The sequence below is a fragment of the Watersipora subatra genome, chromosome 9, assembly GCF_963576615.1.
Source record: "Watersipora subatra chromosome 9, tzWatSuba1.1, whole genome shotgun sequence".
In the NCBI taxonomy this organism is placed as follows: domain Eukaryota; kingdom Metazoa; phylum Bryozoa; class Gymnolaemata; order Cheilostomatida; family Watersiporidae; genus Watersipora; species Watersipora subatra.
This window is the reverse complement of record NC_088716.1, coordinates 41,572,786-41,598,011: the sequence shown is the minus strand read 5'-3', so window position 1 is coordinate 41,598,011 and position 25,226 is coordinate 41,572,786. Positions and strand designations below refer to the sequence as shown.

The 25,226-nt window shown below is 32.6% G+C and overlaps 2 protein-coding genes across 5 annotated transcripts in view; one reads left to right on the top strand and one right to left on the bottom strand.

Moving 5' to 3' along the window:
* The window catches only part of LOC137403836 (ankyrin-2-like), a 46,015-nt gene extending 30,371 nt beyond the window's left edge, over nt 1–15,644 (bottom strand). Inside the window, exons 1-2 of one of the 4 annotated variants that reach the window (XM_068089902.1) lie at nt 15,579–15,644; nt 1,904–2,000 (exon numbers count right to left, since the gene is read on the bottom strand). In XM_068089902.1, coding sequence (XP_067946003.1) covers nt 1,904–1,973 — 70 coding nt within the window. In that variant the 5' untranslated portion in view covers nt 1,974–2,000; nt 15,579–15,644. Of the gene's footprint in view, nt 1–1,903; nt 2,106–2,134; nt 2,250–15,495 lie in introns of those variants that run through there. The other 3 variants (XM_068089904.1, XM_068089905.1, XM_068089901.1) reach the window with 3 other exon arrangements.
* Nucleotides 15,645–16,519: 875 nt separating this feature from the next.
* LOC137404579 (uncharacterized protein DDB_G0288805-like) lies at nt 16,520–24,606 on the top strand. Its single transcript, XM_068090805.1, has 7 exons — nt 16,520–16,635; nt 17,736–17,903; nt 19,546–19,646; nt 21,163–21,459; nt 22,009–22,158; nt 22,619–22,682; nt 24,118–24,606. Exons 1-7 carry the CDS (start codon nt 16,590–16,592, stop codon nt 24,315–24,317), a joined length of 1,026 nt encoding a protein of 341 aa, XP_067946906.1. The 5' UTR covers nt 16,520–16,589; the 3' UTR covers nt 24,318–24,606.
* Nucleotides 24,607–25,226: the final 620 nt, after the last annotated feature.

Below are 25,226 nucleotides of genomic sequence, written 5' to 3'. Positions count from 1 at the left end.
TCAGGCTTCCTACATAAAATATTGAGCCTATGTAGCGGAACCTTTATGAAAAACGACTACTCTTTCATTTCAACCTTTCCAGCGACTTATACCTACTGTAAAATGCACTTTTGAGGCATTTCAGAACAAATACTACTTGTTTGTAGCTAATTTCACTTCCTCTTGTTTAAAACAAAAAAATTGCAAAGTTCACGTCATTTTTTGTCAAACAGCAACGCTCGAAGTAAAATTGTCAAAATGCTAAATATATTAAAGACTGATGTGTAACCTTTGTATGTCCATAAGACATCTAAATCACCTGACGCTGGTAACTAAAGTAGGCGTGGTGTCAAGGTCATGATGATAACCTTGATTTTGTAATGCCGACCTTGCATCATTACACAAATGGCGAGGTCTTTACAAGTCATATTAACTCTTTCACTACCGCACCGCACACCTTTCACTGACCGAATGATCATTCTTCCCGAATTAATTCAAACGAATTTTCAAAAATCTATATACCGCTAGTATTTAAGCAATATCTCGAGAATCTAAGCAGATATCGTTTTACTGTAAAATGCATCTTAATCAGAACAAAATTTTCTACAAAATAAGTATAAAATTGTTTAGTGAATCTCACTTTTGCAAAATTGCTGACGTTTTCTTTGCGTTGAACGAACGTGGTGTTTTTTATTGCTATGACAATAACGATATGGTTTTCTCGTTTTGAAAAATAATTAGAAATGAAATTGTGGAGCCAAAATATTTTCTAATGGTTGCAGGTGCTTAGCAACAAGGTCGTTTCATTAGAGACAAAATTTCATTGGTCTAGCTAATGTGTGGGCTCCGTAATGAAAAGAAAAATTAAACCCTATTGATAAGCCGATATATCGGCTTATGTTCTGTACTTATATTACCATAAAAGCCGATACATCGGCTTACGGTAGCGAAAGAGTTAAAAACCAGGGTGCCAACTGCATTCCTCTCTGATGAGCCTTTGCGTTGTCAAAGTATATTGTACATAACATGTACTAACATGCGGTAATGTACCTGCAGGTACATGCACAAGCTAGCCTCAAAGATCATGCAAAACAAAATCCTTACTGTAAATCCTCATTTATAAGCCGCCACCATGTATAGGCTGCACCCCAAACTTTGAAGGTTGTTTTTGAATTAAAGGTACATACGGCACGGATGAGTCGGCACGGATGAGTCGCACCTGTCGTTTTCGAGTTCATTTAACACATTTAATTTAACCAAGCCATGTGAGTCATTCGCCAAGTCTATCGTATCTGCCTGTCGTCAAACGCTTGCGTTGGCTGACGAGGTGGCAGTCGACCAATGAGTATTCTCACCTTTGCGGAGAAAGTGTTACGCCTTCAGCAAACCACGGAAAACAAGTACCAAATAGGCGAGCACATTTCGTAATCCATGTCATCGAGAAGGGAAAACTACGACGCTGCATATAAATTGCAAGTTGTGAATGTAACATTGGAAACTACCAGCCGAAATGCTACTGCGGTTTTTGGCATGAACGAAAAGCAGCCGACGAATGAAATCCAATGCTGGAGATGTTGCAGGACAGCGACCATGACTGATGACCTCATTATGTGAGTACAAGTAATGTATGTACTGAATATTTCCTACTATATTATTGTTGAATAAAATATTTTTAGCGTTTGCGCATTCTAAAAGGTCCATTAACCCTGACAAAGTGAGGAGTTGACAGATATAATTTTTAGACTGCTTGTATAAACCGTAACCCAAAACTTTAAAACCCAATTTTTTACGTTCACAGGTATGGCTCATACTCGAAGATTTACAGTATATAATTTTGTAGATACAAAATTGATATATTTTCTAGAACATTCTATATTATGCATAATTTAAACAACACAAGAGTATGAGAAGCGTAGGTACCTACCCCACATATCGACGAGCCACAGCCATATTGACTTTAGTTTAAGAGCTGCTGCCTCTCTCGTTCGAGCCATTAATGTTGCTAGCTCAGGAAGCCATACCTGCATGAAGAGACAGTACATTATGGTAGTGTATGCTGAGTGTTGACTGTTCAAATGTACTGTTTGACTCTGAGTGGGAAAGATTATTCTCCAAGCGACAATCTAAATGCCAATACTGATAGAGCGAGTCCCACCCATGCGAATGAAAGGCATTATAAAGCAAGTTGAGTATTGTTTGCCAGCTGAGATAGCCAGATGTTGATGAAGGCCATGCATAGCCTGGGCACTAAGGATAAGTTAACAATCGAGCATGAGTTCACTTGCGTGTGTGCATCAGCGCAGTGACCAGTAGTGGATTACCTGATTTAGAAAAGGGGAGAGGTTCTTGACTATCTTAACATGCTATGATAATATTTTGTGGAAAGAAAGCAAGAAGCAGGCATTAAATCTTTGATTTCTTTATTTGCAAAATTAATTATTGTTTTATATATGATTTTCTCAAAATTCTTCGCAATCAAAGAAAAAGTTGTAACTGCGATGCTAAAATAAAGATATGCACATCTTTTCATATCATTTTTTTGTTTAAATGGTGAATAAAATAAAAATGCTAGTCTATATGTATGTAACCACAAAAGTATTTTGAAGAATGGCTGATGATACTTATCAGCCGAAGGCAGCTTATGACTCAAACTGGTTTGAACTGGAATAGCACAAAGGGACAACATAGCCAGTGTCAAGAGTACACGATGCCTGCCATGCCCTGTAAACAGAGATAAGGACTGAACAAAAACAACCCCTTGAGGAGGAGCTGAAATCTAGTCCTTTAAGTAATCTGCTGATTACACTTTAGTCTTAGCCCTAGTCTTGCTAAATTTGTTAATAATAACCTCCTCCCCATGTTGGCATAGGTTAGCATGTTTCTGATATGCTCCACAAGTTGTTGCTCCTCCAGTTGGAGTTCCAAAGATGCAAAAAATGACTGAAGGGTCATACCAGGCACCACAATTCTATTCGCGCAAATTCTAGCATTTTCCAAGTATGAGTCTCAACTGAAACAAGCAACCTCTCTAGCAGTGATAGCACTACTCGCGATAGGGCTAGCGTTAGAATATTGGCTAAGCCAACAATAGAAGAGTCTAGATTGAAGTTTTTTTGCTTTGCAACAACTAAACATCTGAACTTTCACGCTTACTTATGAGTGGAGCGTACATTTAAAGCTAAGAGTAAATCTGATGAAATTGTGGGAAAATGTTATAAAGTATATCCATGTGACAATTCCATGCATTTTAGACATTAACTCAAACATATGTTTGAACAAAATCTAGCAGCCATTGCGTTACTATTAATTAGCCATTGCGCTATTATTCAGTTACATATACACTGTATACAGCTTGGTATTTAACTTCATACGCCAGCCTTCTCATCGAAAGGGTTCAAGAAGAAATTTGGAGAAGTTCCAAATAGTTACTCATATTTATATTATTGTTAAAGGAGGGCGGCAACAGAATTGTAACAGGCTATTCACCAGTCTTTCAAAAGATAGAACATTTTAAAGCTTTTACAAGTCGTACAGTAGTTTTTGAATTAATTATTTTTATAAATGCCAAAGAATCCTGAACTTGTATTTTTGCAGATTCTCAGCGATTCCTCTAGAGCATTTTTATTACTTTCTTCAGCATCAACAATAACATAACATAGCTTCTACTTGTTATATTATAATTGAATCGTGATGTTTATTTTTTGGACAAGTAACATGATTGAAGTAATTCAAATAGCAATGCAATAATGTCTAAACTGCATCCTAAGGTCTAAACTGCATCTTCGGAATTTAGGATATATAGCAAAATAACCTTGTTGTGGTTATTGCAAGTAAAAATTCTTATGCTTTGACATCAAATTTAAGAAACTTTTGTGAGAACAAAATACATCCTTGAGCCAGTTCAAATGAGAACTATTTATTCATTTTCATGAATATGAATTGAGTTAATGTAGCCTACTGTAAACTAATACGCTAAAAAATAATTTTCAAGCTTCAACTTGAAGTATATAAATTTTTTATACAGAAAAGAGGTTTCTATACTCACTAATTTTAACAATAGGTGCTTCGCTACATACATTATTTGGATCCGGCAGCCAAAATATTAAAAAATCAGTTGTCTAGAAACATGTTTTTATGTGCATCTTTCTACAACAACAACCATAAGTGAGCGGTAAGAAACTAGTTTTTATGATAGCAACTGCACTATAGAGATACTTAGTCTAACAAAGTGTGTTCACTTGAACACATGCTGATTCATTGTTTGATCATGCTGATAACTAACATGAATTACAATAGAGTGTATGTAATTCGTGTTAGTTATCAGTATGATCAAACTTGGATTCCAATGGGGTAAAGAGCCAATAAACTTGTCTTTGAGTTCTTATAACTTTTTGTGTAAAAGCTTTCTTAATGATCTTATTTGTATCATTATTGTAGTTTAGTTCGATTTTAGAAAAAAACATGAAAAAGTGTTGATCGCTTACGAAAAAATCTTCACACCTTTTTATTATGTTTGTACATTGAAGTAACTAAGTTCAGGTGGCTTTCATTTTATAGAAAACATTAATAGAAAATGAAGCAGCTTCTGTATATATGATCATGCGAGATTGTCCTGGCAGGTAGGATTTGTGTGTATATGATCATGCGAGATTGCCCCGGCAGGTAGGATTTGTGTATATATGATCATGCGAGATTGCCCCGGCAGGTAGGATTTGTGTATGTATGATCATGCGAGATTGCCCTGGCAGGTGGGATTTGTGTATGTATGATCATACGAGATGGCACTGGCAGGTGGAATTTGTGTATATGATCATTCGAGACTGCCCTGGCAGGTAGAACTTATGTATATGATCGTGCGAGACTGCCCTGGCAGGTGGGATTTGTGTATGTATGATCATGCGAGACTGCCCTGGCAGGTGAGATTTGTGTATATGATCGTGCGAGACTGCCCTGGCAGGTGGGATTTGTGTATGTGATCATGCAAGATTGCCCTGGCAGGTGGGATTTGTGTATGTGATCATGCAAGACTGCCCTGGCAGTTGAGATTTTCAATTCGATTCGGTAATCAACTTCAAATTTAAACCTCTCTATATCATTAGGTTTGCAGACAAGTTTGTGATCAGAAAACAGCATCGCACTCCATGCTGAGTAATTTGACAAAATTTTGCAAATATTTGGCTTATATACACATGCCTTCTTGACATTTAGCTTGTAATATGTGCCCTAACAATAATCATCTTTTGTAAATGTGCCCTAACAATATTAAGCATGTTTACGTGTACCTTTATGATATTCAGTTTGCATATCACTACCATTTCAATATTAAATTTCCGTACATGTGCCCTTTTAATATTCAACTTGTCAGGATGTACCCTTTCAATATTCAACTTGTCATGACGTACCCTTTCAATGTTCTCCTTGCAAGGATGTACCTTTTCAATGTTTGGTATGTGAGAATGTAACTGTTTAATAATCAATTTATGAACAAGTACCTACATGATGTAGATCAGCTGTTAAAACAACTGTCCTATATTAGCACCTACACAGACACACCTCCCCAGAGATAAGGAGTTCACTAAGATGAGAATCTGGACTTTTAGCACGACGTATCTCTTAAAATCTACAACCATAGCACACTGACCAGCTGATTGTTGCGAATAGGTGACTGAATCAGCTGATCAGTGCGAATACCTGCCTAGATCAGCGGTAGATTACAGTCAATTGATCAAATCAATCGATCGGAACGTCACAAAATAGCAAGCCATAAATAAATGTTTATTAAAAATGCTTACAAATGCATTTGAAATGTTTACAGATGTATTTGCGAAAAAGTGATAGCTTTTATATAAAACCATTTTAATGAATTGCTTTTATCACTTTATTTTAATTTTAGTCAAGTTTTTAAAATAGCTTATCAAAACAGAAACGCATCAGATGTAGTATTAACCGAACCCAAGCCGATTTTACACGACAGCTAAAACTGATATACAAACTACCTTAGAATGATTATAATAAACCACAACAATCCTGCATGGAAGTAGCCGAGAGCTAACCAAAAACAGAAGTGGTGTACATACTAATCCTCACTCGAGGACACAACTTATAGCAAATACAAGAAAGGCTTCGTGATGTCTACACAGTCCAATAAGCCCCTTGGTAACCAGCTAGGGTACTATGTAATAATCCTAAGAAATCGGTTTAGGTTAGAGAGAAGGCACAATGGAAGAGAATATGGAATGTTTTGTGAATGTATGTAGTCAATGGTTCCATGTAGTTTATTCAGCTTTTAATGAATTAGGTTCATTATCGGTCTGATCAGAGTAGCAATTAAAAAGCTTTGTTAGCAACCATCAAAATGGCAAATAACAAGAAGTTATCTCAAGACGTTGTTAATGAGAAGAACGATAATTTTCTTATTTTTCTTAGTAATATCTTAATTTTCTTTAATAAAGCGATAGCATTACTTAGGTGTTCATCCTATCTATATTAATTTGATATGATAGCAATTGGCATCTAATCCTAAAAATGCAAACAGTCAGTCATGAGTTAGTCATATGTAAGAAAAAACAAAAAAGACTTATCTCTGCTACTGTAAGTATGAATGCACCAATCAATTGTGTATTTGGCGCAGCGAGCCAAAGTTCGAAAGTTGCAAATTTGTTTCCATAAGAAGATCATAAGTCATTGTGTATTCCTAAGGAATAGCAGCTATTAGGATGAAGAATTTGAAAGGGTAGAAACACAAACACCAACCAACTACTACTTATGCTCTAATTATTTACATTTATTTACTATTTATTTATGTTATACGACATGATGTACAATACTAGTGTTATTATGGAGTACATCAACCTAGAACGCTGAATGCTGTAATTGGTTTGTACTTAAAGGTTGACTTGCAACAAAATTCACATTACAGTTATTTGATATCAAAAGATTCACTATGTCTTACTCTGCTGTGTTGTAGGTAAAAAAAATATGTGGAAATGTGATTACAAGCTCTTAAAATTTCAAAAACGAACAGTTAATCGCAGCCATCACGAGACCGCCATAGATTAGAATCTCTTTCCAAAACGGCTCAAATGGGACGTAGTTGTACAAGATGGCTTCTGTTTACACTTTCACGCAACCTCATTCATCCAAATATTTTCACAAATATACTTCACGCATTCAATAAAACCATGTCTATTGTTCTTGCGCATTTATTTCATCATCATTGTAAAGCTGTTACTTTGAGCACTGATATCTCAAAACCTACCGTAAAAATTCGTTTAATTTTTTATCCTTAGCTCGAAGGAGTACATATCACTATCATATCATTATCTAATAAACATGATGAGCCTGTTGGTCACCTGTGATAATCGAAAAATGCTGCAGAAATTATTCACGCTGTTTAGCAGGAAGTATGGGTCACATAATCAGATTATGAGTAGATGATTAGACCAAGCCGGAACACAACTGTAAACTAGCGAGCGTCTATATTTGGTAAGGGCTCTTCGCTAAAACCCGAAGTGTTTGTCATAAACTAGTGCTACGAGAAGTTTTATATTGAGCCTTTTATTGGCCTTTCAATTTACGTGAGAACATCACGTGACAAAACAATAACCAAATGTAATGAATACATCAGAGAAATAAACTGATTCCGATCTACGACGGTTTCGTGATGGCAGCGATTAACTGTTCGTTTTTGAGCTTTTAAGAGCTTGTAATCGCATTTCCACATATTTTGCACCTACAACACAGCAGAGTAAGACATGGTGAATCTTCTGATACCAAATAACTGTAATGTGTATTTTGTTGCAAGTCAACCTTTAAACTCTTAAACAGATGACTCCATTATCAAAAAAGGCAAATTTCCATGAAAATGCAGGCCAGTAAAAATACAGTGTATATAGAGAGTGCCCTACCAAAAATATTTGCAATGTTTGAATATTGCAACCACTCAGTCAAAAGTACCAGTCTCAGATTAATTAAAGTTTATTTATGAAAACGCCAATCTGTCTATTACGGTGATGATTTACCAGTCTCACTTAAACATTTGCTATTATTTGGTGATGCACAATATATGTTGAAAGTGTAAGCTTATCAAGGTGAGATGACACACCACATGAAGCTAACTCTACAAGTAATTTAGTCTGACTTCACTGCATTTTCTGTAACTTTGTAATAAATACAGCTTTGTCAATAAGATTCCAAGTTCATCATAAAAGCCAGTTACACATTAACCAAAATAAAAGAGGCATTCATTTAACTTAACAAGCGGTTTTTAAACTATGCTAAAATCTTATGAGAATTTAAGATTAAAACGTTAGATACTACATAATACACTATTATGAGAAATTACTTAATACCACGAAAGATGCCATTCATGTTGATAAAAAGTTAAAAAAAGCCCAACATGTCAACTTATGTCCTACAGAGATTGACTTACAGTGATATAGATATGTTAATAGCTTTAAATAACACTATGATATGTTTATGGTCTGACAAGATGTAAAAGGAGAGCATTTGATGCAAAAACGACTAACTGACTTTCGAAAATGTGGGAGGGGGGCTTGTAAAAGTTCCCACTGGTGTGATAATCATTTGTCTGCATGAGAGCAGGACATGATTGCATTCCATACCATATATTGTAACGTAATTATTAAAAAAACATAAAACAAATGAAGTAGAACTAGATATAATGAATTTTTTATGGACTTGAGGTTTATTTTTGGAACCTATTTTTGAGTGTATTTCCAGTTATCATTACTAAGCGCAAACAAACTACCCGCTAAGGAAGCAGTGGATCTAAAACAAAAACATTGCAGAACTTACAAACTTTGAAACAATGAGCTTAATCACATTAAAAAAAATATATATATTAACAGTATATAGCTGTTATATATTAACAGTTTTACACTGTTAATATATACCAGTATAAAACATATTATACTGTTATATATTATAACAGTATAATATGTTTTATACTGTTCTATTTTTTATAACTGTTATAAAAAATATAACCAGTATTGAACATAAAAACTAGTGGAAACTCTTCATAATACTAAAACTCTTTTACTATAGTTACCTATATTTAGTCTAAATTTTAATTTTAAATAACTGGTATCAATAAATAAATAATATGACCAACAGTAGCCAGACATGACAGTTCGAAACGTCAAAATGACACTATTTTTTCCACATTTGCATGTTCGTCTTTGAGAAATCTCTTTGAGAAACCCCAATAATAAAATGAAAGACATCAAAAACAACCTAATGCCAGCAATATAAGTGAGAATGCGAGCAGAACAAGTTATAGTGAACCGATTGAAGAAAATTGAAATTGGGTCTGAATTTTACAACTTAATATACCGTCAATTCATAAAAACATACTTGTCAATGAATGCTCTGGTGTCATTAAAGGAGAGAAGTAAAGTGTAAATATTTTGACAAAAATGATTATGGGACTCAGCTTTAGGCTAATCTGGCTTAGTCTCGCCATGGAATAACTTTAATCATGAGGCATGTTAGCTAATGAGCAGTATGGTTAGTTAGGCAGATTATTGTTGTTATAGGTATACAGTCGGATATCGGCTCATCTAGGTCAAAGATGATGTGATTGACAAATTATTTAATATTACTGAGGATTTTGCCGTACGGTAGATTCGATGATCTAATATCTGTCAAAAAACATGTCATGTTATTGACATAAATGTGGGTGTTCTGTTATTGAGCCTAATTTTTTTGGTTGCACAAATATTTTTTATATCCCACAACTATCTTGCCATCATCAACATATCTATGAACAGACTGATTTGTATGTAGTGGTTTGACCGTACATTGTGCTCATGTCTAGCACACTTTGGTTGCAGCCAGATGAAGCATTTGAAAATTTCTGGTACCTGCAAGCCCATGCTGAGAGGCAGATTACCATATATAAAAAAAATTAGAAAAATATTTTTTTGTTAAGGAATTGAAGTCCACAATGTTCATTGGTAGAAGCCATGTTATATTACTATTGCAATAAATTCATCAGTTATGAACAATTTCTCATGTAGATTTTAGGTTTTGTTTTATACAACTTATTTAAATATAAAAATTTTTCTAAATCCCCAAGTTTTAACAGTAGCAAAATTTATATATGAACTCTTGTGTACGTAGCAGCAAAGATGCAAGTCGGCAAAATCAGGAGATACTATGGCACAATATCAGTACAGTAGATTCCAGATAACATAAAAAAATTTATGTGAAGTTTTTGCTTCCTACTACATAGAAAATTCCTTGTAACGTATCAAATCGGGTGAGTTTTCAAATTCAATTTGTGTGTTAATTTCATTAAAAATAATTAAAAATGCTGTGCATATAGCGCAATATATATTATTATCTATATTATATATTATATCTATTTGGACCTAAGTATCCGCAACACAATGCTTCTACGTCTTTTTTTCCTTAGGACTAATTTGTTCTGCCGCACGATATCAACAATAATTTATCTCAAACCTTTTATATGTCGATTTGTGTACTGATTATATACGTTATTAGAATATATACATTGCTCGCCATGGCGAGTTCAGCGTTAACCATAACGGTAACTTTTCTTGAACTTCTAATTTCAGGTTTTTGTAAGGTCCAATTGCTATATCCGCGGTCAAGGCCAATTCTTTTCACGCGGACAATTGTATTATCTCCGTAGGAAGAGCCTCGAAATTCTCTCTCCGTTCAGTCAGACAAAGACAGTACGGTATCTCATTTTTACATTTGTACCAGTATCAAGAGGTACCAGTATCGTCTTCTTCAAAGTATTGATGAATAGCTTCGGGTAGAACAGTAACCTTTTTTATACACACACACACTTCTATGCAAGAGTTGTTATTATTAATTTAACATATTCAGAATTTTTATTTTGTTTTCTCAGTTCGTACTAATTGTATCATTACCGAATCATCTTTTATTGTAATCGCAGCAAAACAGACTTAATTTAGCGATCACTTACTAATTATTTCGCATTTCCATTTTAACCCCTTATAGTTGTTTCATTATGTTATTTGACCTGCACAAAACATTTACCTCATGATATGAAGTTTGAAAGTTAGTTGTTTGACAAAGTTTGAAAACCTTGAGAGCTGTTTTTATTTTCTCTCGTAATTTATTTCAACTACACAAAAAACTCTTCTCATGATATGTAGTTTGAAAGTTAGAATGGCAAATGTTGTTATATGTTAAGTACAAATAAATTTTCTGTCCAAAGACTTTTTTATTATCTGGGCAATGCCGGGCATTCAGGTGGTATTTACTATAAACTTTAATACATTATACGTGTATAACTAGATATATAACTGTAATTCGTTAGCTATTGGTACTAAGATTGATAACAACATTAAAGGATGAAGTACGAACCATAACCATAAGCAGATCATAAACACTGAATACACCAAAGTCACTGTAGGTAACTATAGTTATTAAGGTTAATATAATATTTTGTAACTATTTTTTAATATGTACAGTCCGTATAGAAAATTTTGATGATTTTTATCAGGAGGTGTTTGCAATAAATAATTATTATGGTTTTCTATACCCATCTATACAACATTTTCGTCTTGCGATAATAACACCAGAACGAATTAATGTCATATGAAAAGGGTCCACTGTACATGTACAGTCTGATTCCTTACACTGGTAATAATCTGATGAGTTTAATTTCCTTTTTTATAGTAGTTTACGCATTCTATTAATATATAAATATCTATAGTATCTGGATGAGAGACAACCAATAAGTTGAGATAACAAAATTGGTCTGAATTAGCCTATAAAACAACTATTTTGTCCCTTACTGTAACTTCCAATATAGCAAGTTTATTAGCGCACTCACCAAAAATTATTTTTAAAGCACAAGTTAATCAAAGCTAAAGGTATTTAGTGAAGTTTTAAAGAGTAATGTTGACATGTTGCTTTGGTTGAGTGAATTAATACCCTATATTCTTAATGAATAAGGGCCAACAATATTTTGTACACACATAACTATGTACAGTCACACCTCAGCAGGTACAAGTTGAAGGTATAAATTTCTCAATTGTTGGGTATTTACACACTTGAATAGCAACGAATGTTATTAGCTGATGACTTTTTATACTAAAGATAGGGATACCAAATGTCTCCAACAGAGAAATCAAACTAATAAAACAAGCTAGAATTCATGCTGAAAAAAGAGATTGAGTTGTTAATTGTGTCAAATAAAAATGCTTTTTAGTATCACAACTTTGTCGTTAGGCTATAGAACTACTTTTTTTATACAAAAATCAACGGCATTGCACTACAATAACAATTGAAGCATTTAATAAGTATCAATGAAACACCGACAATAAAAAATAGTAATGATTAAAATTGTTCCTGCACTTTCTTAGACTGGACTATAGAGATCAAATGCAAAGTGACTTGGAAACTTCTGAAAGAATGGTCAGCTATTAGTGGTGTTTACATTATTTTTATCAGGAGTGGAATCGCGCGCTTTTGATTAACTCTCTTTATGAACTTTTGACTCGAATTACAAAGATAAGAGTGCGTACTGTAGCAATGAAACAATTATCTTTAAAAGAAGAAGTGGTTTCCTTGGAAGCGAAATATAAATTACTCACCAAGAAAATGAGAAATTGAACAAAGTTTTTGCCTCAAACCAAATAAGAATTACTCAACAAAGTAAAAACAAACATTTTATATTATAAATCCCTTTATATGCATTATTACATTTTTGGCTTGTTGTAAAGCACTAGTACCCTGATAGTTCGGGGATTCGTTAGGGGAAGTAACTAACTGCACAATTATTCTAAAAAACGGAGAGGCTATCAATTGGCTCAAAGGGAGCAAGCGTAAAGTTATTATGAGTTCCAATACCATTAAAAGCAATTTTTTTCCCAATCTTAAAAAGTTGACTTGCAACAAAGTTCGCGTTACAGTTATTTAGTATCAAAAGGCTCACCATGTTTTACGCTGCTGTGTTGTAGGTGCAAAATATGTGGAAATGTGATTACAAGCTCTTAAAAGCTCAAAAATGAACAGCTAAAAAAATGGCCGTAGGCTGGAATCTCTTCAATTTGATGACATATTCAACTCGACGTGGTTATTTTTTGACATGTGATGGTATCACATGAAATGAAAGTTCAATAAAAGGCTCAATATAAAACGTCTTGTAGCACTAGTTTATGACAAGCACTTAGGGATCTACCGGAAAGCCCGCATCAAATTTAGAGGCTCGCTACTTAACAGTTTCGTTTCAGCTTAAACTAATCATCTAGTCATAATCTGATCATGTGGCCCATATTTTCCACCAAATGGCACAAACATTTCAGCAGCATTTTTTGACCATCACAGGTGACCAACAGGCTCCTCATGTTTATTAGAGAGTGATATACACCCCCTCAAGCTTAGGTTAAAATATTAAACTGATTTTTATGCTAGGTTTTGAGATATCAGTGCTCAAAGTGACAGCATTACAATGATAATGAAATAGACGCATAAGGACAATACACATGGTTTTATTGAATGTGTGAAGTTTATTTGTGAAAATATTTCGACGAATGTGGCTGCATGAAAGTGTAAACAGAAGCACGTCGTGTTCAACTACGTCCCATTTGAGCCGTTTTGAGAGGGATTCCAACCTATGGTGTTTTCTAGATGGCTGCAATCAACTGTTCGTTTTTTGAACTTTTAAAAGCTTGTAATCACATTTCTACATATTTTGAATCTACAACACAGTAGAGTAAGACATGGTGAACCTTTTGATACCAAATAACTATAATGTAAATTTTGTTGCAAGTCAACCTTTAAGCTTCAGACAGACGGATGACCATGGCTCATATTATAGTAAAGATTGTAAGAAATCAAACAGGTAAAAGCTACCAAATAAAAAATTGGGACTCTTCACACGTTTGAGGACATCAAGTGGGGCAAAAATTATTGAAAAAAAAATTATGTTTTATAAGTTTTAGCTAATATGTTGGTTACCTTTTACTCAATATCCGGCTGGTATAAGGAATAGTTCATGAAACCAATAAAATCCCTGTAGTGCTATGGATGATGTTCTGGGTATTGAATAAACAGACACTCTGTTCCATTTGCTTACCTAACCATGAGTCTAATGACAAGTGGGCAGTTAGGTACATGAATACTGAACACCTGACAGCCTACTACTCTGCAACTAAAAAAATACAGCACTGCATCATTTCTCAGCTTACATGGAAGAAATATCGGCACTGCCCATAGCATTTTCAATATGGTAGTTATGTCACTTTATTCAACTGTACATAGTGATACAATGTCACAAGATGTCAACTAGGCAAATGCTTAGCAATAGAAAAAAAGAAGGATCTTGTGGTAGTTGACATTATTGAGGTACATAAAACAACAAGTAATGAATGCAGATAGAGTGGGCAACTAATAACTTCATTATCAACATTAGATACTAGTATCATTTTAAAAATGGGAAAAAGTAGCTGCCATTACAAAAAGATTGCTTCAACATTGCCTAATTAACTGTTATTCATGAGAGAGTAACTACCGAAGAATTTAATGGCAATTTGGAGCAGAAATACAAGAAGAAAATTTGAGTTATTTGAGATAACCACCCTTCACTACATTTTCTGTAACCTTGTAATAGATTCAACGCTGTCAATAATACCCAAAGTTAACCATAAATGTTCAAAGTCATTATACATTGATCAAAATAAAAGAGGTATTAATGTAACTTAACAAGCAGTTTTAAACTATGACAAAACTTCAGGACTAATTAAAATATTTGTTAATAAATTTTGCGTCGCTATTCAGGAGTTTTTGACCATAGATGTTTCCGCTCTGGTATGTCTAATTTGAATGTATTTGATATAATTTAACAAAATCGCCATGTTGAGCACGAATAGCAAAAAAATTGTCATTTTGTCAATGGCAATAACAGATGTGGTAGGGCCTAAAGGCCTTAATCTAAAACCATTGGACAAAAATAGTAGAAGTTATTTACTTCTATTAGTAACTTAGTTTTTTGGTAATTGCCACCTGAAACTGAATATTATAACAGTGAATGATCAAGCTAATAGACATAGACACGTTTCCATTAATAATTCTTTATCACAATTAAATATAGTTTGAGCGCAGACATCATATGTGGTGATAGTTTTTATATCTAACTAGCAGAAAGCCCCATGTTGCCCATAATTTTATTTTTAATCAGATACCTGTAGCAGGCGTATAGATTGTTAACGCATATTGCTACAATGCTTTCACGACAAAAATCCATTAACGTTTTCATTGAGGGTAATTGATCACGGAGTGTCATTGAGAGTACGGCGCAGAGTGTTTTAATAGAGCTATATTAGAGTTACTAAAACGCTATTTACATTACATAAATCAATCACTGGTTACATTAAAAACTCGTAGCTCACAGCAACAAAAAAATTATAATAACATTAATGGTATCAATATTGAAATACTCTTTGCGAGTATTTATAAATATTTTTTCGATATGGTCATAAACATTTGCCTTACCCAATATCTGCTCACTAATCTGCAGATGATTGTAAAGTTCTATCGTTATAAATAACTATAGGCTACATTTGAATAAATATCACCTTTGGTGCATTAGCGAAGAATTAATAACGTTAAATACTAGCAGAACAAGAGGCAAAAAGGTTAATACAGGAAGTACTACATGTAGTCGCATTTTGGCGTGGCGATCTTAGGGTCGTAACGTCTCTTTGATTGCAATAAGGCTCTCTCCAAAATTTGTGTAGGAGGTCAATGTTACTGTAGTAACGATAATTATTGCAGCGCCAAGTATATCATCAGACGTTTAGTGTCTAAGATAGGAAATCCGAGCAGGTATGTACCGCATAGATTACTTAGTTTCAAATCAGTTTTACAACCATTAGTTCGATTTTTAACTTACATATGCACTACCTTAACTGAGTTCAAAAATGTTTGGATTGTTCTAGTTCTTTAGTAGAAATAAAGAACAACCCTTGGTTAAATTGTCGAAAGCTATCATCATGCCACCAATAATTTATGCCTGCTTCTATTTTAAAATGTGCTTTTCAATCAATGTTATTATGATTAAACTGAACTTCATTAGCTTTTTTAATTTAAAACAATGTGAATGCAAAAGGAATCAAGTATAAAACGATTTATTATTTTCTAGAAGTCACATTTTCATAAGGAACTTTAATGTCAATGCTTGGTACAATACCATGATGTAATGTAAGGTGTTGGAAAACTAAGCAACTGGTAACTAATCAACACAATTTTCAAGTGCTACAAAGCTTTCCATTATTTTTAGTTTTTTTTATTCAATCAGATCTACTGGCCTTTCATGCAATCACTTTATTTACAATGGAACCACTGCTAGCTGAAAAGTAGCTCATGAAACATGCGCGTAATTTTTAAAGTTGTTTGGTCAAAATGATATATATATATATATATATATATATATATATATATATATATATATATATATATATATATATATATATATATATATATATATATATATATATATATATACGCATTAATTTTTAGATTGGTGGCTTCTTCTGGTTGGTCAAACATGTAAACAAAAAAGGTAAAGCAAGTTCTGTCTAGCAGCTATGAACATAAGCAGTGATGTCTTACCATCCATCAAATATAACACAGGTACGTTGTTTGTTATATCATTGCTGCTTTACTAGTAGCTAAAAAAATTTTTGAGATATTTTGGCTGGCTTGTTTACATAAGACTATATACATATATATATAGATAAGTTCATCTTTGATACAGTTGATTATCGGGAGAAATTTGCTGCCATCTAAATTTTTTCATTTGATAGCGCTTTGTTTGAGATATTGAAAATGTATTGTAAGAAATAGGAAACTATTTTTTACATTATGTAATGTATCTTTATACACCACCAAATTATACTTTTTTGATTTGTATGTTCAAATCTTTTGGTAAAATTTGTGTAATCTATTTATTACTACTAAACATTTAATTTATGCTGTAGTTTTATAAATTAATAATTAACTTGGCTAATGAAATATTTCAATGAACAATGTATTTTGGTCATAACAAAAAGTTACAAAATAACTCCAACAAAGCAATTCTCATTTGTAATAATCGTAAGAAAACTATTCTTATGAAACATTTATAGAATGCTTGAAAATAACTTGAGCACTTTTGTAGATTTATTGACAAAGTTTTAAAACAAGAAAGTTGAAGGAAAATGAACATTCAATTGTAATCAAAAAATATATATTACTCACAAGGGTAAGGAATAGTTGCAAAGAAAGCTTAATGAATAGACTCAAAAAAGTAGAATGCAGCAGATTAAAGATTCACAATTAGAAAGGCGTTATGTATTGTGTTACACTGTACCAATAATGACTAAGAACAATTCAGTTGGACTTTCTGCTGCCGAATGCTCATTTAGATGTAATGAGAAAAAGCAGAGTTTTCTTGCTTTGCAAATTTTGAGTTTTGACAACTTTTAAAAGTTATCTTGCTGTCCTTTGCGTTTCCATGTTGTACACAGTCATTTTTATTATGATGTGGCTTATTTTCAACATCAAACATCTAGATACATGTTTGCGCTACTCAAAAGTTGGACAATCATAAATGAACATGTTTAGGGATGAGTTTACTTTTTGACTTTTTAACCCATCGTCATGTTTTGCAATGACCTTTTCTACATACAGCAATTTATAATCTAAAAGAAATGTTGTACGTGTGTATATACTGTTCATTTTGTGTATGATAGGTACTAGTCCGACGTTGAGCATTGGTGCTAGGCATAGAAGGTCAATACCAGACAAATTTACCATTCGACCCAAATCCCAGTATGAGAGAAAGTTGCTGAATGCGGCAGCTTTACTTCACACAAGCTCAGGAATAGTTATAAGTCAGGCGGATGAATCCTTCAGCATTGGTGAGGGCAATCAGTTATTTAAGTTTCAAATGTTGACTTCACTATGTAATGACCTATTCTAGAAAGTGTTGACATAGCGAACATTGTTCACATACTATATAACTTTAAAGCAAGGTCATCGTACTAAATGTAAGTAATATTTTTTAGTTGAAGTCAAAGTACATTATTGAATAATGTATTGAATAAACTATATATACCTCAGGTGGAGTCAATGTATTGAATAAACTACATATACTTCAGGTGGAGTCAATGTATTGAATAAACTATATCTATCAGGTAGAGTCAATATATTGAATAAACTGTATATCCATCAGGTAAAGTCAATGTATTGGATAAACTGTATATTCATCAAGTGGAGTCAATATATTGAATAAACTGTATATCCATCAGGTAGAGTCACTGTATTGAATAAACTGTATATCCATCAGGTAGAGTCAATATATTGAATAAACTGTTTATCTATCAGGTAGGGTCAATGTATTGAATAAATTGTATATCCATCAAGTAGAGTCAATGTATTGAATACATTATATATCCATCAGGTAGAGTCGATATATTGAATAAACTGTTTATCTATCAGGTAGGGTCAATGTATTGAATAAACTATATCCATCAGGTGGAGTCAATGTATTGAATAAACTGCATATCCATCAAGTAGAGTCAATGTATTGAATAAACTGTATATCCATCAGGTAGAGTCAATATATTGAATAAACTGTATATCCATCAGGTATAGTCAATATATTGAATAAACTGTATATCCATCAGGTGGAGTCAATGTATTGAATAAATTGTATATCCATCAGGTAGAGTCAATATATTGAATAAACTGTATATCCATCAGGTATAGTCAATATATTGAATAAACTGTATATCCATCAGGTATAGTCAATATATTGAATAAACTGTATATCCATCAGGTGGAGTCAATATATTGAATAAACTGTATATCCATCAGGTGGAGTCAATATATTGAATAAACTGTATATCCATCAAGTAGAGTCAATATATTGAATAAACTGTATATCCATCAGGTATAGTCAATATATTGAATAAACTGTATATCCATCAGGTATAGTCAATATATTGAATAAACTGTATATCCATCAGGTGGAGTCAATATATTGAATAAATTGTATATCCATCAGGTATAGTCAATATATTGAATAAACTGTATATCCATCAGGTATAGTCAATATATTGAATAAACTGTATATCCATCAGGTGGAGTCAATGTATTGAATAAATTGTATATCCATCAGGTAGAGTCAATATATTGAATAAACTGTATATCCATCAGGTATAGTCAATATATTGAATAAACTGTATATCCATCAGGTGGAGTCAATGTATTGAATAAATTGTATATCCATCAGGTAGAGTCAATATATTGAATAAACTGTATATCCATCAGGTAGAGTCAATATATTGAATAAACTGTATATCCATCAGGTGGAGTCAATGTATTGAATAAATTGTATATCCATCAGGTAGAGTCAATATATTGAATAAACTGTATATTCATCAGGTAGAGTCAATATATTGAATAAACTGTATATCCATCAGGTAGAGTCAATATATTGAATAAACTGTATATCCATCAGGTATAGTCAATATATTGAATAAACTGTATATCCATCAGGTGGAGTCAATGTATTGAATGAGAGATTTTCTGCGCTGAAGACAACAAATACAACAACTTCTATGAAGAATAGTCAAACTATTGATCTCAGCCCTTTCTCCGTAAGTACAGCTATTGTCCTTGCTCCTTTCGCTCTCCCCATGTTTATTAATTATGTACATCTAGTATGTAGATGTCAATGTAGATGATATGATGTATACAACAGGTACAAATAGTAGGTCTAAAATGATACACAATCTTCTTTCTACCTGTTGTATAAACCTTCATACGATGTACAGTTTTTAGATTAGCGAGCTTTGTACTAATAGACATTACTTTATTTGAAACCCTCATATCTAAAGAGGGCAGGGTAACTCTATGAAACTTCCACTTCTTTTATTGAACTACACTTTGGTCTATTTGATTAATTGATTAATCCTTTTATTCATTTATTGCATTTAATTGTGTATAGAAAAATAAGTAAACAGAAAACAAGATTGGCTTATAAATTAAAATGCAAAAATGGCAGTTAGCCAAAGGTTGGGTAAATTGACAGCTGTCAATCCGTAATTGATGCACTGTTTCAGTCTTTTTTTATTCTATTTTTTCTGCCAATGAAAGGCAACTCTCATTGGCAAATGAGAGGTAACCAATGGAAGGTAACTCTCAATGATGTGTACCATTCATTAATAAACACTTCAGATAGTTATTTGTCATGTTACATCACTTCTATATGTCGCTTAGATACTTGTTAGCAATATGAAACATACAGACTCTAGACTTTTTTCTATAAATTTCACTCATTACATAGAATGTTGCATGGCTTTTATTGGATCAGCAACCAAAAAAATTAACATAATTTGTGGAATTACTGGTATTTTCTCTCTAGCGAACATAATTCTATGACTTAAGACTTCATTAATATTTTTAGGAAACAAAGATCTCAAAAAATAACATCATTTCTCAAACCAACGATATAACTTAGCAATTAGCATTTGAAATAATTTTACAGTTTTAGGTCGGTAGTTGAAGCTGTTTGCACAAGTTGAAGGTTGAGAAATCACCGTTCTAACCCAATATATGTATCAATATGATTGATTTGAGCTAACATTCTATCAAACAGGCTCTGATATAACTAGCTTATATGGGATACTAATCATGCAATCATATTCTCAACTGTATATACCAGTTTTGAGTGAAGGTTATAGTTTTACACTAAACACGCAGGCAGAGTCAAACTGTTTATTAACATTCATAAGTGTTATTCCACCAAAATTTTATTAAAATATTATGATGTTTGTGTTCTGTGAAGTGGTAATGTTTGTAGACATTGCTTTATAACTGAATAATCTTTATTACTATATATTATTTATTTACCATTAATATATTATTTATATGTTAATTTAGCATTTATTTATAATTATTACATTATTTATATATTGCTTTATTACTTAATTATAATTGCTATATTATTCACATATTATTTTATTGTTTGTTTATAATTACTATATTATTTATGTATTATTTTTATCTATTTGTAATTGTTATAATATTTATGTATTGTTTTATTATTTGTTTATAATTATTATACTAGTTACACGGTATTTTATTATTTATTACTATATCACTTTTTTTCAGAACTCAAAACATGCATATCAACTGAACCAGAACTCAGCGAAAGGAAATGCAGGTGCTAATACACAGAGTCATAATATGAACACTTCCGACAAACTGTCTATTAAGGGCAGCTCACCGCGCTCAGTAGCAAAGGAAAACACAAAAGCTTCGACCCTCAATATGAAGAATATTTCTAAAACCGACAGAAGTAACATCGGGGTAAAGCTACAAAGAAATAGTTCAAAACGAAGACACTACTTGAATGCTAACAGTCATGGTAAACCAGAATTTACTACCTCCAATAACAAAGCAGTTAAGGTGAGTACTGCTAGTATTTATAATGCAGTGCATTAATTAAAGCTATCATTTACAATGACTAATAGTAATAAAGAAACATACTTGGGGTATTATAAACACTCTGCTTTTATTTGAGCATTTCATTCACCGATTAACTAGTGAGGTCATCGAAAAAGAAAGCTTTTTGAAAGCTGTTTTCTCTACCAGTATATACATGTATGTGTGTACGAGTACGTAAGCGTTGGTAATATTAAATATGGCTCTATCTTTCTTGAATTACACAGATTACAGTTAGCTTACGTGATACCGCAGTACACGAGTGTTTACTGTGTGTATATTTCAAGCTAGCTGCTGTAATCACATCAAACATTCATGTGAAATAATAATTCTGTCACAAGAAGGACAAGTTCTAAGAGGTGGTGTTGATACTTAGTTGAAGATTTCTTAATTTATGTTTTATCATTTCAGAGTTGTAAAAGTAATAATTGTGATGAAGTGTATTTCTATTCATGAAAATGGGCATATTCATGTACTGATTCTATTCATATATGCTCCTCACATTTTCTTCAGATATACCTTTCGCAAAAGCAATCAGCTGACATAAGCGCTGGTATGGGAAACGAGAGGTCCGACTCTACCCAGCCATCTGCACCACCATGTACTCCCAGTCTCGAGATGTTAAAAAAGTTTGAATACGTGCCAAGTCTCTCAGATAACTTGGTGAGTGACTTTTACTTCACTTCAGTAACTTTAGTGTGGAAGGCTTGCTTTGACTGTCCGCTAGTTGTTAAAAACCCTAAACTAATTGCCTAACTAAATGTATTTATTATATTAGTGAATTAAATACATTTATAATATTAATTATTCTGCAGAGTTATGTTTGTAAAATTATTGCTTGATTCTATAAGTTAATTATTCTGTTGTACCACTCCTTGTGAGTGATGTTCTCCATGTTTCAGAATAGCTTCCAATCAAATATTTAGCAACAGTACTAGTTCAACACTGCAAGAAAAGGATTTGTCTATGAAAACCTTCATCCTTGCAACTAACTTCATGTATTGGCATTACTTGAAGCCTGTGGGCCAGTAATCAATGTAATCAAAAATAGATGTTATTTAGGAGCTTCTTAGCCACAGGTGTGACACTCGCTGACACATGCCATTACTGTTACTCATTTTAGGCCAAGCAGCAAATCAAATCTAAACTAAAAATAATGAAAAAGGTGGAAAATGAAAAAGAAAGAGGTAACTAAATTTTATTCAATTTATTATTCTATTATTCATGCTTAATATCATTTTACATTTTTAACATTTTGCATGAACATTTTTAGAAACTTTATATTCAATAGTTCTGGTGATTTGCTTTTAAACAATTCATGTAGCAAACAGAAAACAATTGTGGCATTTTGATATAGTGACTTGTCAAAAATGGATGAAAAGCATCAAATCGTAAACAGAACAGCTGCCATTGAACCTCATGAGATAACAAGTTTGCTTCAGTGTAATACATTCATAAGCAAACAGAAACCTATAAAAAAACTTCTGCAGTAATTAATAATAGTTATTAATTGTTTTCACCGCTTCATATTTAAACATAAACATACACAAAATTTTAGTTGATTTTATCAGAAAGTATCAGTATTTTTTATCGTTTGTGGTTGTTTTTGATGTTTGAGGTGATCTGACTGCCAGGATGTTTTAAGATTAACATCAACCAAACTTGATCATGATCATAATGTTCAGATCAAGCGAAAGTGTGATTATGACATCTATAGCTGCAAAGAGACCAACAGAATGCAGACTCGTAACACTGCAACTTAACGCAATAGTGGATATCAATATAGTGGATATAGTAATGATAGCAACTAGTGACACACTTTGCATATATTTCTCTTCTGAGTCTTTCAACTACGATCAAGTTTTGTATATTTTAATCTTGAAACATCCTGGCCATTAGATCACGTCAAATATCAAAAACAATCACAAATTATAGAATAATAGCAATTCTTTCTGTGTATTAAAATCATAGATATAATAAACTCTATATAATAAGGTTTATATATCAACGTGTATTTAAACTATCTAATAGGATTTATATATCTACATGTATATAAAATATCTAATAGAGTTTATATATCTACACGTATATAAACTATATAATAGGGTTTATATATCTACATGTATATAAACTATATAATAGGGTTTATATATCTACATGTATATAAACTATATAAAAAGGTTTATATATCTACATGTATATAAACTATATAATAGGGTTTATATATCTACATGTATATAAACTATATAATAGGGTTTATATATCTACATGTATATAAACTATATAATAGGGTTTATATATCTACATGTATATAAACTATATAAAAAGGTTTATATATCTACATGTATATAAACTACATAATAAGGTTTATATATCTACACATATATAAAATATCTAATAGGGTTTATATATCTACACGTATATAAACTATATAATAGGGTTTATATATCTACATGTATATAAACTATATAATAAGGTTTATATATCTACATGTATATAAACTATCTAATAGGATTTATATATCTACATTTATATAAACTATATAATAGAATTTATTATATTTATGATTAAAATCTACTAAAATTTTATGGAAGTTCATCTTTAAATGATTTTTTATTTTAGTAAAGCAAATTGACAAACTGAAGAATGACATGCGAGAAGCAAAAGAGAGAGAACAAGATCTCAGGAAACAGCAAAGGAGAGCCATTTATGCTTTAAACAGCATCATGACTAAAGCGGAAAATGACCAGTTTGAAAGATTCAAGTCACAGCAGGGCCTCAGGCCCAAGGAATATCCATCAATTAATGTTAAACGCAAGTAGGAATCTATGACAAAGAGGGAGCCAGAACTACAGGCACTTCCGCTATTGTACTTGACCAGACAATACTTTAGATATTATAATTAATTATTTTCATAAGTTTAACATAAATAAGCAAGTTAGGAGAAGAATTTTTATCTTGACACACCAAAGGATTAATGCTCAAGAATTTAGAAGTTATTTTTGTTATACATTTTTATAAATTTTTCATTGTACTCCATTGAACACCGGTACTAATACTCAATGTACAATTCAAACAAGTGATGAAATACATGGAAGAAGAGCTATTGTATCTCCTGTTTGAAGGTGGTTGATTTAGTATCTAAGGCTCTATGCCATCAGATGTCATGGTTAATGAGAGACACAGTATTTTAATAATGAGTTCTGAACCCTCGAGGATTCACTCTCTTCTATTCATTCCCAAAGGCTAGTCTGAGATGTTATAAAATACACCCTTTCCACTGACTTACACATTAATAAAAACTACCCTCTATCAAATTAATCGCCCCTTTTTTCGCTCATGAATACCCCTTTCCACTGCGTGGAACTCAATGAGACATGTTTGGCCCCTATCCAATGCACCAAACTAAAAAACATACCTTTTTTATGAAAACACTCTAGAGTGTCTGGCCACCAGTAAACACCACTAAAACGTTTTTTTTTCTTCATGCCCTTAGGTATGAATATAAGAGAGTAAACCCTCTGGCCCCTGAACCCAGTGTATATACACTTGTTAGATCGCCTTTTTGGGAGCGAGCTATCTGGGTGTGAGAACAAAGGTTTTCCGAAACGCTCTTGCTGCGATCTGTTCAACTCAGAAAAAGGTGCGCTACTGGTAGATCGCTCTTCAAGAGAAGAAAAATGCTGTGTCACTGCGTTTCGCTTTCTATAAGCAGCTTCATTGGCTATTAA